At 29.8% G+C, this 18037-nt stretch overlaps 1 protein-coding gene across 1 annotated transcript in view; it reads left to right on the top strand.

Annotated features, from left to right (window-relative positions):
* Positions 1–4083: 4083 nt before the first annotated feature.
* LOC113378785 (homeobox protein abdominal-A homolog) overlaps positions 4084–18037 on the top strand; it is a 74833-nt gene continuing 60879 nt past the window's right edge. Inside the window, exons 1-4 of the mRNA XM_026619380.1 lie at positions 4084–4680; positions 4729–5007; positions 5256–5261; positions 5614–5667. Of these exons, the coding sequence (XP_026475165.1) occupies positions 4308–4680; positions 4729–5007; positions 5256–5261; positions 5614–5667 (712 nt within the window). The 5' untranslated portion in view covers positions 4084–4307. The remainder of the gene's footprint in view (positions 4681–4728; positions 5008–5255; positions 5262–5613; positions 5668–18037) is intronic.

The following is an 18037-nucleotide window of genomic DNA, read 5'->3' as shown; positions in this document are numbered from 1 at the left end:
CCCGTATCTTTGGAACGGCTTGACCTGCCTTTGCCAAAAACTAATCAGCACGTCTCCTTATCAATACGGATCGAATGTTTTTTGAATTATTCAAATCGGTTGATCCGTGTTCCCGAAATCGTCGACGAAAATTTGTATCCGCACATACATACACACACATACATACATACACACACACATACACACACACACACACACACACACACACACACATACATCCATTTTTTCTAAGGTATGCCAAAATGTTCAGAAACCTCTGAAACGTAAAGATATATAAAAATTTTCATTTTCGATTTTTTTGCGATTACTATAACTTGCCCTACGGGAAGTTAAAAAAGTTCAGATCTTCCACAATATGTCAAAATAAAGAAAAAAAAATTTTTTAAAAAAAAAAAAAAAATTTTTTTTAAAAAAATATTTTAAAAAAAAAATTTTTTTTTCAAAAAAAACTAATTTTTTGTCCAATTTATAGTTTCTCAAAAATCTTATTTTTTCAAAGTAATTTTTTTTCAAAAATGTTAATCGTTTTAAAAAAAAATAATAATTTTTGGTACGGGAAGTTCCAGCAATTTGCCTTAAGGCACGATGCCCTAATTGCCTTAAGACAGAATTCCACTTACAGCTAGTTGAAGTTTTATTTTGTATTAGTTGAAATTATTTCTGCGTTTACACGTAATTTATACTATTTACTTATAATAAAATAAATGATAAAACGGTAGTAATTATATCTACGTTTATTTATTTGATTGTCACTTTTATCTGATGTTCAATCAGTGAACAATTTGTTAACATGTGATGATTTTCAACCAGTAGCGAGAGTTTTTCTCTACTATTTGTACTTTGCTGTGTATGAAAGTATATATGAATATTCATAAGCACAAGGAACAAATTATATCACAACAAGTAACACATATCAAACAAACAACTATCCGACTATGTTTTGTATAAAATCCCACCAATCGGAATGCCCAGAAGGAAAACAAGACCAATTTCTAATTTTTAATTTTAAAGCGACTTTACAAAATAATAGCAACATTATTCAACCAATGCCAAATATAAATTTCATGAGTACATTTTTTACAGAGTTAACACTGTATATAATCTCGACCTGGTATTTCGTTAGAACTATTCATTATCAGATTTTAACTATTTATTTAATTTATCTCTTGTAAAATTACTTTTTTTACTTAATCTACTTTCTATTTACTCTTCTTATCGTTAGTTTATAAACATGATTTGATATTTGTCTTAAGTATATCATTTGAAAGTTAATAGTAGTAAAAATGACATATTAATTTTTATGTAATATGCAATTGATTCTTTAGCATTTCTAAGTTTCATGCAGTAAATAAAATAAGGTGCGACTTTAATCTGTTAAATTATAGAGTATAGTGAATATTTAAGTCATTATCAATGGGGGTTCATTTGCATATCATATTAGTTCAATATTTTTTTTCATCATTGTTTTAAGATGCATGGTACCTGTTTTAGTACCTATTTGTTTCAAATTTAAGTTTAATGTCTTCGAAGACCGAGCCTAAATATAATATAGGTTGCAATAAATGTTTAAGTTTATCGCAATCCGTTCTGAATAACGGATATTTCTCACCTTTTACTAAAGTGCTTCGTAGTACCTACATACGTGCAATGAACCAAACATTTGCGGCATCAAACAAACACCATATTGATGAAAATATATTTAAACATAAAATTATTTAAAAAATAGTGAAAATTAAAACATTTTTACAAGTTTCACAATTTTACATACATACGAAATATAAATATTTTAATAAATTGTGCTATTACTACAGCAAATGCATAAGCATCTATACTATGTCAATATTTTCTGGTGAAGCCAGTATTGATGTCACTTTTCTTGATTAATTTTATCGTAGTAACAGTATATAATATAATCATAACATTAACCCAGTTTATCCAGGATCATAATATTAAGCTTCATGGTTGTACTTAATATTAAACCTTCATATCATAAATCATTGTTGAAGTCTTTAAATCTAGCAGCTTATTAAAACGCGCATTCAGTCTATTCGATTGCATTAATTGCCTAATTAAAATGCATCGTTATCAATTAATTATCAATTAAGAACAATTACCAAAGCAATGCAAGTCTATTCAAAGTCAATATAATATCCGTGTCCAGTGTTTATTACTAGTTCCGTTAATAAAAATGCGCAATAAATTTTTTTTTCATTCTTGTTCTATAGATATTAGATAAACTTGTTTATAAACGCAGACGTTTTATCGTCGAAGCATAAAAGCGAATCACAGAATTCTAGATTTACGTAAAATGTTCATATTTGTAAGTGTGATTTTAGTCATCTTTTACATGAAATACCATGATGATTTTTTCCTGATCTGGTTAATCTAAAATATAAACACACATAGACACACACACACACATATATATATATATATATATATATATATATATACCATATATATATTCTCAATTGACTATTTATGCATATAACTACACGAGTCAAGCATATAAATAACATCGTACTGGGAACGTTGAAGCTCCAGTCTAATTTTTTATGTATGTGTATATAAAATATAGAACTCACAATTATTTATTTTTATTTAATTATATTTTATTTATTTTAATTATAAGTTAATATTAAAAAACGTTTTTAAAAAAAGGGTGCTTAGAATAATAATTTTTAAAAGTTTAATACACGGCCATGTCAGTCATATATGTGTAATTTTTTTTATACGTTATATGTTTTTTTGATACATTTTTAACTAAATTATTGAATAAAGTTACTGTGGTCCACGTACAAAAAATTGATATTATTGTGGCGATTAACGTGTTAAGAAAAATTACGACATGCTTTACATTGCCTGATTGGAAAAACGATGGAACAAATGTGTATGTATCAGATTCTTATCAGATTTTTCTTAAATTCTGATTTTTTTTAGAATTAAGCTAATCAATGTACTATCACTGTAAGATGTTAATTATGTAAAGTTATTAATTATTTTACTTGTTTTTTTCAGGTCGGTGATACAGGATCAGCAGTGCGGTGAGTGATTTTTTTAATTTTATTTAAATATCTTTTATATTATATAATAAACATAATTTTAAATAAATTTGGATTAATTAATTTGATCCAATCTTATGTTGATCCATGCAAATTATTGACAACGCTAGTCCACGGATTCGTATCTCTGAATTAGGAAATATCGTTCTTACTAATGCATAAAAGTGAATCCATTACATTGATCGTAATTGTGATTATTGTGTCACACGTGAATCAGTTTATTGTGCCATTCTGCATGCGAAGAGTGCATCAAACGACTCATAATGAGAATTTGAAGTTCGTAGGACTTGTTTGAAGTTTCCTGTTGATGGCACGTCTGGTTGCGTTCAGTGTTGTGAAGGCAAAGCCCGCGTGGCACATAGTCGACCACTGGCACTGTTCCATTGGTACGAAGTGTGCGTAACCACGATTGGTCGGCTCTTCTTGAGATCGGATTCGGCCGCTGAGAGTTGAACACATCTCTTTCTGACGATTTCGAATCCGCGTTCGTCAGAACGGAGACGACGGAGCTACGTTCGTGAAGTGAAGCGGAGCTTGGTAACACTGAGTCGTGTACTGTTGTCTCGTTTACTTCCATTTGTCGACGGAGCCGAGCGACGCGTTCATTCTGCAGCCGGCTGGGCGAACGAGCTACGATGCTACGCGGCTCGGCCATCTTCGCCGATCGCCGCTCCACTGCCGCGCTTCATACGGGACGCCAAGGAGAGCACACATGGGCAATAAACGAGCCGTGCGTCGTACACACAGGCCGGATCAGCATCGCGTTCGATAACAGGAATTTTTGTCGCGGTGATTTCGCTCAATTGTTATTATTATTATTGCTACTATTATTGTTGTTATTATTATGTTTATTATTGTCGCGATATAATTATCGACTTTATTGTGTTTTTATTAATGAATCTAAAAAAATACGTTTCGGTCGCAATATAAATGATAAACCTTCGATCAGCAGACACTGAAATTTAGAGATAAAATTACTAGAGCTGTCAGAAATTGTTCTAGTTGTGCCCGTTCAGTTATATAATTAAAACAAAGTGTTTTTACGTCCAGTAATAAGTGTTTATCAGAGGACAGCAGGACAGTACAAACGTGTTAATTGTGTTTGTTCTGTTAGTGTCTTTATCAGTACTATCATATACGGTGTGCGTGACTGGTGAAGAAGGAAGTACGGAGTACTGTCAATCCTTTCAAGGATAACCGTGAGAGAACGATGTCCGGGCGCGTCGGCGGACGCGCGCCGCGACGATGACTTCTAAGTTCATCATCGATAGCATGCTGCCAAAATACCCGCAGTTCCAACAACAACTGCACCAGCACCACCAACAGCAGCAACAGCAACAGCAGCTGCAGCAACAACATTTGCAACACGCCGCATCCTTGTTCCACGGAGGATCCGACTCTCCACCAGTAAGTAGCGATTCTTCGCCTACACTCTTGCGACACTCGCCGATCAGCGGATTAAACAACAACAACAGTAATAACAGTTCAAGTAATAGCAGTAGTGGAAGGATGTATCCGTACGTATCGGCAGCGACCGCCGCCGCGGCTCATCACCATCATCAGCAGCAACAGCAAGCCGCAGCGGCAGCGGCTTTTGGAGCCGCGGCCTCGTCAGCTGGCTCAATGGTTCCTGGCGGTTTTTCATCATCGCCGTTAGCGGATGCAGCAGCCGCAGCGGCAGCGGCGGCGGCCGACAAAAGTTGCCGTTACACCGGTGACGCGATGGTCAATTACGGCCTCGGTCACCATCATCAGAATGGCGGCGCAACACCGGGCAGCGTTAGTGCTGCCGCGTCCGCGAGTATCGCTCAGTTTTATCACCAAGCCGCGGCCGTGTCCGCCGGTGTGGACCCCCTCGGACCGGCTTGCGCACAACCGCCGGGCGGCGCGCCTACCGGCCAAGCCATACCGGATATACCCAGATACCCGTGGATGTCGATTACAGGTAAATACCGACGCACTATATGAATTTGTCTTCTTCGACGGCATACTTAGCATATCCAGAAAGCGCGTCGACTTCAAATACGTACTCATTAATTTTACTACCCACCGTGACTTAAATACTAAACGCGTGCGGCACTTCAACGATGCCTATAAAATTTGCCGTCGCTTATTCTTTACATTGGCTAATGATACTGCTCGACGAAGAGCCTACTTGTGGATATGCTATGCATGCTTAATTTATTTTAATAGATTTTCAAATATATTGCGTGCTATCAATGTTTTGCTATATTAATTAGTTATTTAATACTAATTATCTTTGACTTGAGTTTGCTATATTTTTTCATACTTTCTTTGAAATGTGATAAAAATATTAGCGTGCAATGATAATTTAGTGGAGCAGATCTGTCTTGAAGATTTATGAAATAATCTTGAATGCTAATAAAATTAATCCCAGTTTTAATACAAGCCTTAAGATGTTAGCTTTAAACGCTTATTATCAAACTAGTACTATTAATCATTCACGTTATCTTTTAAGTAATGCATCAAATAATAACTTAATTATCATATTACACAATATTATACCTACGACTTAAAAAAAATATATGTGCTTTCACAGATTGGATGAGCCCGTTCGACCGAGTGGTGTGCGGTGAGTTCAACGGTATTTATGCAATTTTTTTATTTATTAGCTTTAAGTTCATATAGACTTAATATAAACGTTTTGTACTTAACATAAATATCACCATATACGGACCCGTTGAAGTGGGTAATAGCCATATCGCAAATCATTCAGGGTTAGAAATTTGTGCTTGTTATTGGAAACAAAATGGTCATGCGTTGAGTGTGTGTCATCATATGCGCTATTTAATATTTTCTCTCTATGTCAAATAAAAAAGGCAAACCCTATTGAGAAAGTTATGTGTGAGTAGACTTAAACCATACGTCCGACGGGCATTCACATTGCGCATTGGCGCCATCGATACATAAATATCATATTTATGAAAAAAAATGATACTTGACACTTTGTTCTTGTTACGAGTTTTCAATTATATGAATGTTCGAGCACGTTTTGTAAACAATCCCTAATTTGGAAAGGATCTTTATCGTGTAGAATTCTCGGTAAATAAGTGTATAATCACTCACTCAATAGCATCTACTTTACTATTACTACCAAATTTGAAGTTTTAAAAATGATTTTTCGCCTTTTATTAAATTACGTTCAAGATATTTTACTTGCGTTCCATTTTACAATATCAAAAATGCGTTCGATTTACTTCAGCTATAAGTTAAATTTTACTCCCTATTTCTGTGTAACTTCCGACTTTAATTATATATATATATATATATATATATATATATATACGGATTCTATAATTAGCATCACAATTATTTAGCCATTTAACTAATTTATATATAGATTCCGTATTCAATTTGGAACACAATACTGAATACAATAGTCTGACCCATTGCTGTAAATTCCATTCATTGTGAAATTCAGTACATTAATGTATAATTAATCACACATCCAGGAAACCATTTCAATTCAATTACTTTGTTTACAAATATTTTCGAACTATTATGTAAAAAAACATTGATTTTGTACATATTAACAATGTTTACAGATATTTAAACTTGAGTCACGTGCTTCTATTTTATTAGTAATATTTATTTATTATTGATAACGTATACTAATAAATTCGTTGTACTACTTTTTAAACGAATGAAGTCGTTGCTTTTTATAAGAACTTGAATAAATATTTCCTTTCTAACCCTTTATTTATGATAGCTTTTAAAATTAATAGAGTCTTGCGCCACGTGGGGTCTACTGTTTTTCTAATTTGTGACATAGATTGATGCTAGTAGGTACACGGTTCAGTGTATACTGTTCAATTTCTTGGCATTCTATTCGAAAGTTATATATATATATATATATATATATATATATATATATATAATTCATTCATATTCACTGACCAAAGTCCCACTCATTTAATTTGATTATTTTTGTTCCGAGACATACTGTGACGAAAATCTGTTTTAAAAATAAGTTTGCAATAAATCAGTACCAGAAAAGAATGAAATAAATGCAATGTAGTAAAAACTAATTTATATATATATATATATATATATATATATATATATATATCAACTGACTACCTTGTAGATTGATTTTACTTTAACTTAGCTCGAGACATGAATTATGTGAAGAATTAATTAATAAAAAAAAATAGTAAGGTAGTAAAAATTGTAAGTAGTAATGGGGTAAAATAGAAATGTTTTGGTAACGCTATGTTACGGGTGTATATTTGTATGAAGTAACGAACTGTCAAAAACTATGTATTTGCTGTGCGATCACGCGTTTTATAAATAAAATAATTTCACTAATGTATAATCAATGAGACATCAGAAAGTTGCACTTATTTCGTGCGTTTGATATGTTAATATTTATGAGGCAAAATCCTTATCACATAGCTATTTGACACTTCTTTACTATCAGTTCATACAAAGATTGCCATAACATTTCTATTTTATCCGAGAATTGGCTCAATTTTAATTCAATATCTTTTCTTAAGCCAGTACAACCCCATAACAGATGGCGCTAGTAATGCCAGTAAGAGTTTTGTAGGTGCCGATAAATAAAACAAAATGCTCTAAGCCTTCGTTTGTTGTTTCGCTTTATACATATATCTAAAATAAAGTAAACGAATATACCTTGATGCCAATCGTAAATCTGGTATTAATAATCGCGATTATGTGAAGATGTACACGCGCTTGTCGTGCAAACTCAGCATCTCTATGATGTTTCTATTAGTTTCTATTAAACTTTACGATTATACGAAATAAAACTTATAATGCCTATAACCATCGTTGGTAACTGGCGAACATAGAATTAACTACTTAATTACCGATAAGAGAACATAAATTAGACGCACCAGTAGCTATTAGTGATTTGTTGCGAGGAGGGGCTAAAGAAATAGCAAACACACCGTACGCACTATTCGACGCCTATTATGGCCGATGCTATTCGGCATTCGGAAAAAAAATAATGGAAAATTTGCACGTGTTTCTTTGCCTTTAAGTAGTTTTCGATATTTCCATTTATTGTAATAAAGAATACAAAAAAATCAATTTTGGAGTTATATATGATTACACTATATAATTAGTATGAACCTAGTTAAATTCTACTCTCTAATGAATAACCTATGTGGTGTATAGTTTTACAATATATTAACATATAGTTTACAATACAAAAGTTACAATTTAAAAATAATTTTATATATTGAGGTTTGTTTATTCGAACAATATTATTGACAATTGTAAATTGTATTTTCATAACTTAGAAAAAAACATGCATTTCCATAACTCTTAAAGTTTAGATTGAGTGTATTCTCACGCTGTATCTTCACTATCACTATATAAAAATATTGTAAACTACAAAAATAATATATTTTTAACAATAAATCAACTTCTTTTTGCGTTGATCGATGATTTAAGACTACTTAAATCTATCTGATATTTTATATAAAACATAATTTATTTTAATCTACAAAAATATTAGATTTTATAACATTATTTCTAACGAAACGATACTGCATATAGAAAATATATGAAATCAAGCAAACGTCGATGTAAATTTTGAAAGTGAATTGATCATACAAAACAATTTTTTGATAATATTATATTTTAATTTTAATAATTATTTTATATTAGAGGTTATATTGAGTGTTCTCAAGCATAAACTTAAAAATTATTCTGTGCTAATTTTTTATATCTAGAAATGAGTAAATAAATTTTATATACGAGAGATTTTTAATAAGATGATTATTTAATCTAAAAAATATTAACCCTTTTGCTAATTTTACGACTTTCGTGTACGGTTGTCGCCTCTAAATGATATCTAGTATGTCGTCTTTTGCTTTAAGATTTACTACTCCAAGTTGAATTATTGAGAATTTTATTTTGTTATTGTGTTTTTTAGTTTTAAAAAGAAGTGTAATGTTTAATTTTCAAATGCATTTTTATTGATAATAATTGGAAAGCAATAAAATATTTTGTGTAACAAATATTTGGCGGGCTCTATAACAATCTCGTAGCAAAATGTTTACAATCTAAATCAAAATTGAAACATTAAAATCATGTTATAAAATCTAAATGTATAATAGAATTGTTTTAGTTTATATTCTGCGTATAAATAATCAAGTATGTATCGACGAATGCGAACCGTCCTTTTAAACTGCATGAATTTTACAAGTCGCTTTTATATGTGACTATGATTTTGAAATGCATTGATTTTGAAAATATGTAGTTGCATCCTACCTAATAGCGCATTAAAAATTTCAAATCGATCAATTCATTATTCTAGAAATAATACAATTAATTACCGGCCATGAGTTATGACTTAGAAAGAGATACATGGAATATAGATACATTGCATTACGTAACGACAAAGTCAAACGTGATATCGCATCACATCGCTCGAGTTGTCATTGACTTCTAGTAGTTTTCGTATGAAACTTTCTATAAATTTACGGCATGCAGGCACGCCATCACCGGCCAGGTTTATTTATAATTTTGGATGCTACTCTACTCTACTCTACTCTACGCCCCGACGATGCGTATTTCGAATAAGCCGCGGCTCGGCCGCTGCCCGGAGTAAAGTGACTGGTTAACATTGGCTTCAGACGTTCGTATTATGCAAATTCTCTATCAACATATCATGATAATAAACATTAAATAGTGAAGTACTAACGTACTATCAATAACACATTCTATTGCATCGGGGACTTGTATCGCTAGTTAGAGATATTTATTTCAATTGCGTTTTTCCTTATATAAATAATGACAGTTTAACACAATAATCTTTGTAAATGATGAGTTTGTGCGAAGCGGAGCCGATGGATTTATTGCAAGAATTCCAAACTCACAGCGATTAATTATCCTGCTTCGCGAAATGTTTACGCTGACGTATGATTTATGTTTTATCTATTGTTGCTATTCAATAATATTTTTGAGGAAAACATCTGTATAAGCAAATTGTTCTTGGTTTTGTATAGACTAGGACGCGACACAAAGGTCCAATTTGACTTTAAGTAATTATACTGTCTAAACCAAATAATCTGCATCACAACACATGACACGTACCAAACAACCAACCATCGTACTATGTTGAGTAAAATTGCCATTTAACTCCTAATTATAGAAATATGTTTTTTTTTTTACTACTTTTCTAAAATTTGTTATCTATCTCTTTTTACCCCTTAGGCCGGGTTAGAAGGTTGCCAGAGGGACAAATAAATCCAAAGTCTTATTTTTAATTTTAAAGAGGCTTTACAAAATAATAGCTGTAATATTCAAACAATACATAATATAAATTTTACGGACGCATTATTACAAAAGTAACACTGTATATAACCTTGATTTGGTAATTTGTCATAAATATTCAACAGCAAAATTGGAATAACTATTAGCTTCATCTATTTTTTGTAAAATTTCTTTTTTAGCCAAAACAAAGGTTTAGTTGGTCTTTTTACCCCATCCGCATGTACGCTTTTATAGAGCTTATATAAAAACATCTGTTGAATCTAACTTAAAAATAACAATACATCTTATAAAACAATTAAATAACGTATACTTACAAATTATTTTAAGATCTCGTTAAACTAAATAACAAAAAATATACTTTTGTTATAAATATTTAAATATGGCCGTTTATCTTCTGATAGTCGCTATCAGTTGTAGGGATTAATACATTGGTTACACATCTTTTTCCTTCTACTTTAAAACAGTATCATTAAAAAAATCTAAACTTTGCCTGTTTTTTAAATGATGATGGCGAACTTTTTGTATGAATTTGAAAAAATCTGTATAAAAAAATTGTTGTTAGTTTTATATATTCCAATCAAATGTATCTGTTGCTAAAATGAACGATTGAGTGCAGTTGCATGCATTATCGATGCTTTTAACTACGCAGCTCTATGCCCCATTCGCGCGCAAACTATCAAGTTACATTTAAAATATCATTTATTTATTAGTAGTTACTGTTGTTATCTTAATGCATTTTATATGTATAATTTCGCGTTAAGGGAACGGCGGTTATATTTCGTGACACTGAATAGAAATGTGAAAGTTGACTTAGAAATAGCTTAAGCAAATCTTCAGTTGTAATCTAATTTCAATCTATTGTTTTTGTTAACTTTCTCTAACATAATTAATAGTTATTAATATTTTGTAAAATACTGAATTTGCAAATAATATGCAATATTCTGCTTTCCATCAGTTTTCAAACTCATGTTGAAATTTACGTAATAAATTTTAATATCATTTGCAAACAAACATGATTTGAATCAGAATATAAATTATGTTATGTTGAAAATATGAAAAGATCTCATTCTAGATCGAGTTTAAAGAATTTTTTTTCGCATTCTGTATGTTTAATGAAATTACCTACATACATATTTTTCCCTGTGAATGCAATTATCGTTTATTTAATTGCAAATACTTTACCTCCATTCGTATACATTGGTAATGATATTGATATCATCTCCATTGCGACATATAAAAAAGATCAAGATTATCTGAAACTGAAATGTATGCCGCCATCAAATTATAAACGATTTAATGTACCAAAGATCTTATAATATATACACACGTAATGTACTATCAACAGTCAATTATCGCTGTAATAAACTTTTACCATTACCAGACGAACCGGAATACAAACACAATAATTTCAAAATGACAGTAATCGGCAAAATAACTGATATCGGCAACAAGATTCCAAAATTTACTCATTAATATAAAATCTGCCAATTAAAAATTAGTCACAAAGTTAAAAAAAATTTAACAACAATATTTGAAAGTAGAGGGAAAAAGATGTATAGCTATTACATTGATTCTTCCGATGTTACTATGGGGATAAAAATGGCAATTGTTGAAAATCGATAACAAAAGTATTTTCTTCGTTTTTAGTTTTTTTGGTTGTTTACTTTATGAGATTTTAATATGATTTTTAAGTATGCGTCATTTAACTGTTTTATGAGATGTATTCTTAATTCTAGGAGATTCAACAGTTGTTTATATATAATCTCTATAAAAGCTTACATGTGGGTGAGGTAAAAAGCACCAACTGAACCTTTAAACTGGCAAACTTGTAATCAATAAAAATAAAGTAAATAAAAAGGTAAAAGTAAAGTAAAAGTAAAGTAAAATTAAATAAATAGTCCGGTATAAAACCGTATATTTTTCATGTCCAATAAAATAATTTGTAATAGTAGCTAATACAAAATATGAATCAATCCTATTTGGTTTATTTATTTTGCATCAAATTTCGTTGCTTTTAAAATGTTTTACATTTCATTTAATTGTAACTTCTTATACACCTTGTTTTATTTTATACATAGTTATATAAATGATTCAATTTAATTTTTTATAATTCACAAACTTAATTACAATTTCGATTTCCTTTGATTTTATGTTTCTATCTTGAATAATCTTCAACATATAATTATTTTACGTTGTGATTCGCCATAAAACTGTATAAATATGATTTATGCAATCCAATTTTCGCTGTCAGCGGATTACGGCCGCTCTACACGTTATTTTAATGAACACGACGACGTAATCATTACAGAAAGTGATAACGACAGGTAAAGTCAAGGTTTTAGGCGCCTCATTTGTAATTAGACAACCTGTGTAGAACAGCGTAGAGGACATTTCGGCAGGACCTGTTGACACGTGGTTAAATTTTGAAATTAAGTTAAATTTAGAAATTTATAATAATTCATTGTAGACAACCATTGTCTATGTGTACAAGAACGAAAGCATAATAAACGAAACGTAATCGAAATGCATCATACTTATTGATATGTTGATCTGTGCTCCCGAAATCGCGGACGAAAAATTCCAAACATGCACGCACACACATACATAGGTACATCTATTTTTTCTAAGGTATGCCAAAATGTTCAAAAACCTCTGAAATGTAAAAATATGCAAAAATGTTCATTTATGATTTCTTTGTGATTACTATAACCCTAAGTAAAGTTAATTAATTCAAACGTTCAACCGTATTTTTATTACATATTTTTATATATGTTATTACATCCTAATATTTAGTTGGCGCATTTAAATTTATTTCTTTTTTAGTCTTACATGTTTGAATCATCAAATCAAAAATCTTACATCACACTATACTTGTATATCGGTTTTTCAGCCATAACCTTTTCACTTGAATAATTCTAACAGATGTCCCTTGTGATATTTGTAGATAAGTTTAAAATACTCGTACATTTCTCCCACAAGTGCAGGATTTTATCTCTTCGTTTTTTTTTTGTTAAATTTCTCTTTCACCCTTTCTTTGTTACACGCTTTCACATATTTTTTCTTTTCATATACACAGCTTTCTTTTCCTGTTAAAAAAAACTTTCATTTCTATAAAAAATGCAACTCTTTTTTTAGTCTTTACCTGTACTTTACGACCAGAACCCTTTTCGTAAGTCGGTTCTTCGACGTGCCATAAATTCATGTGATTTATGGAGTTTATGAAGTTTAATTATAAATATGGATTTGACAGAATGCGTAGGTTTGTTGGTGTGTGGGATAAATCAAATGCAGGTTAAATTATAATGATAGATAAATTTTAATAATTGATATTTTCCTTGATTATATAGAATTTTTAAATCTATATTTAAAATCAAAAATGCTTACATTGTAGATTAATTTGTCAGTTTAAAATTAACTTATATTGAAAATTGAACAATACGGTGGAGCATTCTACTATATGTAGATGGAATCAATAATTTAATATTAAATTTTATGAATGAATAAGTTATGTATACATAAACTGTGTTGTAACTATTAGTTTAGTTAACTTATTAAAGCCATGAAAAAATGTTATTCAACGAAAGTTTTTGTTTTGGGTTACTAAATAAATTTTCTTTAAATAATTTATTTGTTTATTTCATTAATTTTGAGATCAGTTTTTTATGAAAACTGTTACTGTTCTATTTTATTCTAGAACATAGTAGAAACAATTATTTTCACCCCAACATTAAATTTTTATGTACTTCAATATTTATTAGGTAAACATTAATAATCAATTTCTTCATTTCAAATTTTATATATATATATATATATATATATATATATATATATATTTTTGATTAAATAGTAAGCCGACTACAATCGCCCAGGGAATTTAGTATACCAAATTCGATAGTTTTAAAAATGATTGCACAGGTTGATTCATTCGTTTAATGGTATCAATACTATCTACATATGGAATCCTTTGGGACACATTTCTACTAGTCTAATGGTTCTTTGCAATGGCCACGTCAAAATATTAGTAGCCCGGCTTCATAACATTCCCCGGGGGTACGTTAACAAAATGTTAGGGTGATGTAGACACTCACACTCGCGCGATATAAAGAAGCCATTATTGTACAAGTTAACCGGCCGTATGTTGTAATACATACTCACACACACACACACACACACATATATATATATATATATATATATATATATATATACATTTTCCAATAAATCTTCAAAATATACTGGTGAACGTGACTAGATCAAAACTTTTTTAACAATATTATTTGAGAAATTATAACTGCTTTTGTCATAGCAGAGGTATCATTAATTTCATGATAATTTTAAAATAAAATACCCAGCAAAATCGACTATAATTTTTAGTGACAGTTTTCAAAACTTATTGAATAAAGTAAAATTCGCATTTTTTCTGTCTAAACTTTTTTACATAGTGGAGATTAGGGGCTGGTTGTGACAGTTTTTTTAATATATCTTTAGATTCACTGATTATATTTCTAATAAATATGGATAGTTGTTGTTACTATTCCTCTACCGAATCAAGTAAAAATAATTCCACAACTGTTGTTTATTATTTCACAAATAATCATATTCTAGAATAAGTACTAAAAATTTTACTAGTTTTGCATACTATAATTAATACAAATAAAATATATAATGTAAGATAACTTCTAATTAATATTATAATGCAAATCAAAAATATAGTGTCTTTAGTAGGTACACAAGTTACATATGCCCATATTTTACAAACTAAATATTCATACCATTCAATCTTCTTCTCTTGTGAATCTGTATATAATTCTGGTATGGTACAACTAGCCCCAAGTATTTGTTTCAACTAACTTTAGGTGTGATATTTTACATTAATCAAGTTAACTATTTAAACAATTTGCAGTTTAAAAGCAATGACAAAAATTGTTACACATTATCAAATATTAATAACTTTGAAAACAACTAAGACACATAAAATTTAAAATTAGTTGATAATAATAACGCAAACCGAATTTTTATCATAGTACTATTTTGATTACATGTCAAAAATGACGGACCTGCACAGTTCTGTTTACTCCATCGTCCTGTGAGACAGTAGTTATAATAATAAAAGTATACAGGACGGTTTACATATCGAACAGAGACAGACAAAAAAATCGTTATTGATCTTATTGAAAAACGGTTACCAGTTACCCCCGTTACAGATAGCCCCTACCTCCCCTATACCGCTAATACAAATGTTAATATTTTCTGTAATGTCAAGAATTTAACTATTTGTGAAATTTATTATCGTAATATATTAAAATAAATATATTTATCTTGTTATTACATTAAATAGACAATTTATAGCATCATAATATTTCGAGGCATTTCATTCAGTGTAACATTTACGATTATTATCTTATTATAATTTTTATTCACTTGTGCAGAAAGTTATGTCTTTTAAATTAATTTTAAGCACTTGCATATATAAAGTGTAGGTGTTAAAATTTATTTCATAGTTTTATTTCAATAAAATGGCGTGTGTAATTTTCAATTTTACTCACTATCTAATGAATACGCTTAGCATTATCTATCTATATGTCGAATTACAGGTTTTGCGTCAATTCCTTTTAGTTACAAAAAAATACAACGTTTGAGCTGACAGAAATTAATTTTGTCGATAGCGTTCTAATGGGATTTCTCTGTAGTATCAGAATCGAGTTTTTGTTATTTCAGTAAGCGTTGGATTTTTTTAATTGTTTCAATCTGGTTTTATTGGACAGAAGTTATAGTTTATCCGGAAAGCTATGATTATATCATAGCAATACTAAAACGCAGTATAAATTATTGTCCATATTAATTTGACGTTGATTTTGCGTAAAATTATTTTTTATCTAAAATTTGCCAGCAGTAGTATAATATACTACTATGGTACAAAATAATAATTTGTTTAGAAGAATATTTTCTAATGCATTTGTCATGTGCTTTGTAAATTTGATATAGAGATATAGTTTGGCGGGGATTTTTCGCACAAGTGTTTGCTTTCATAGAAATTATATAAAAAATTATTGAGTCTAACTTAAAAATAGCAATATATCTTACAAAACATTTAAATAACGTATACTTAAAAAATATATTAAGGTTTCGTAAACTAAACAACAGTGCTCACAACTATAATAACTAACTACTAATGAAAATACATTTGTTATGGACACATTTTAAACAATGTCGTTTATTTCCCGATAGCAACGTCGTAAGAATCAAAGTGATGATTGCTAATACATCTTTTTCCCTGTACTTTCAAATATTGTTGTTAAAAGCAACAGCCTTTTTGTACCAAAAGAAACTTTTCATATTATACAATGATCGTTTTTTTCAATGGTTTTGGCTTATATGTATACTGTGAACTTCTAATTGGGATTTTTATAAATTATTTGTTTTTCCAAGTAAACTTTTATCGAAACAACTCCATCTTGGTATTTCCAAGGAAAATCTTCAACCTCTGAGCTAATTAAAATGCACGTTTCGCACGCGCATCACCTTTGAATCAACTCTTTGAGATTAAGACTGCATTCCGTTTCTTCCTAAGAAAACCGACTAATTAACCAAGAATCTGGCCTTCCAATACCTTACCAAATCCGAGAATTAACTTACCTTGTAGTTTTTTTTTTTTTAAAAAAAAAAGAATAATTTAGCATAATTGAAGCACTTTATTCTGATATCAATACGTTCCAGTATTGAATGGTTAATGGAAATTTAAGATTTTGTTAATGTTCTTAATGGTGAGAGGAAACGGGTCATCCACATTTATATAATGTTGTTATTTCTTTAAGACAGACATAATAATTAGTACATATGTTTATATAAATATATAAAAATTATTAATATTTTATAATTATATTATAATCTTTTATTATTTTTCAACGTATAATATTATTTAAGAATATTTTTATTAATATTGTTTAACTAAGGTTTATGTAATTATACATATATTTATATATATAGCAATTATTTCAACAATGGTAATCAAAATTTTCGTACATTAAATACAAAATTTGGACTTTTCGATAAAAGTAATTCTATATCTATTCTAGTATTTAAAACTATTTTACTCGATACCATAGCCTAAATTATTTGCATAAATTTTTATACAGGTTTTAGTTATATTTAATTTAGTTAAAGTTGTACATAAACATTGAACCTTCATTGAAATTGAACTCCACTTTTAGCTACCACTTTTCACAAGGTTGCTCGTTTTAGAGATTTTTTAGGCCTTTAATTTTTTTTAATATTTAAAAATGTATGCTGTCGCATTCTAAATAGTTTGGATTTTGTATTCGTTTTTTTTTTAAATCGAGCCAATAGTCCTACAACGGCGTGCCTTTCAACACCGCTGGGGTCTGCTGGACCCATGTGTATGCCTCGTTATAAAAAACAAAATATTTTAACAGTAGAAATCACAATTTTCATAAATTGAATACAAAAGTTTGTACTTCTCGATAAAAACAATCTTTTTAATATTCTGTAATAGTTTTTCAAGACTTACTTATTTTATTTTCCTTCATTAATTTCTATAAGGGTTTGCAAAAACTTGCAAACTTAAATTAAACAATACTTTTTTGATCGACCTACAAAAAGCCCTAAAAGCGTAGAAATATCTAGCAAATGCTATTATCTATAAAATGCCCAACGTTTTCCTGTAATTAACGACTAATCCGACCTTTATT

This window comes from Ctenocephalides felis, unplaced genomic scaffold, assembly GCF_003426905.1.
Source record: "Ctenocephalides felis isolate EL2017-DRISC unplaced genomic scaffold, ASM342690v1 CF-g0.4_SCAFFOLD_01886, whole genome shotgun sequence".
NCBI classification, from domain to species: Eukaryota; Metazoa; Arthropoda; class Insecta; order Siphonaptera; family Pulicidae; genus Ctenocephalides; species Ctenocephalides felis.
Note: the sequence above shows the minus strand (reverse complement) of the source record. Positions and strands in the feature narration are given on the sequence as shown.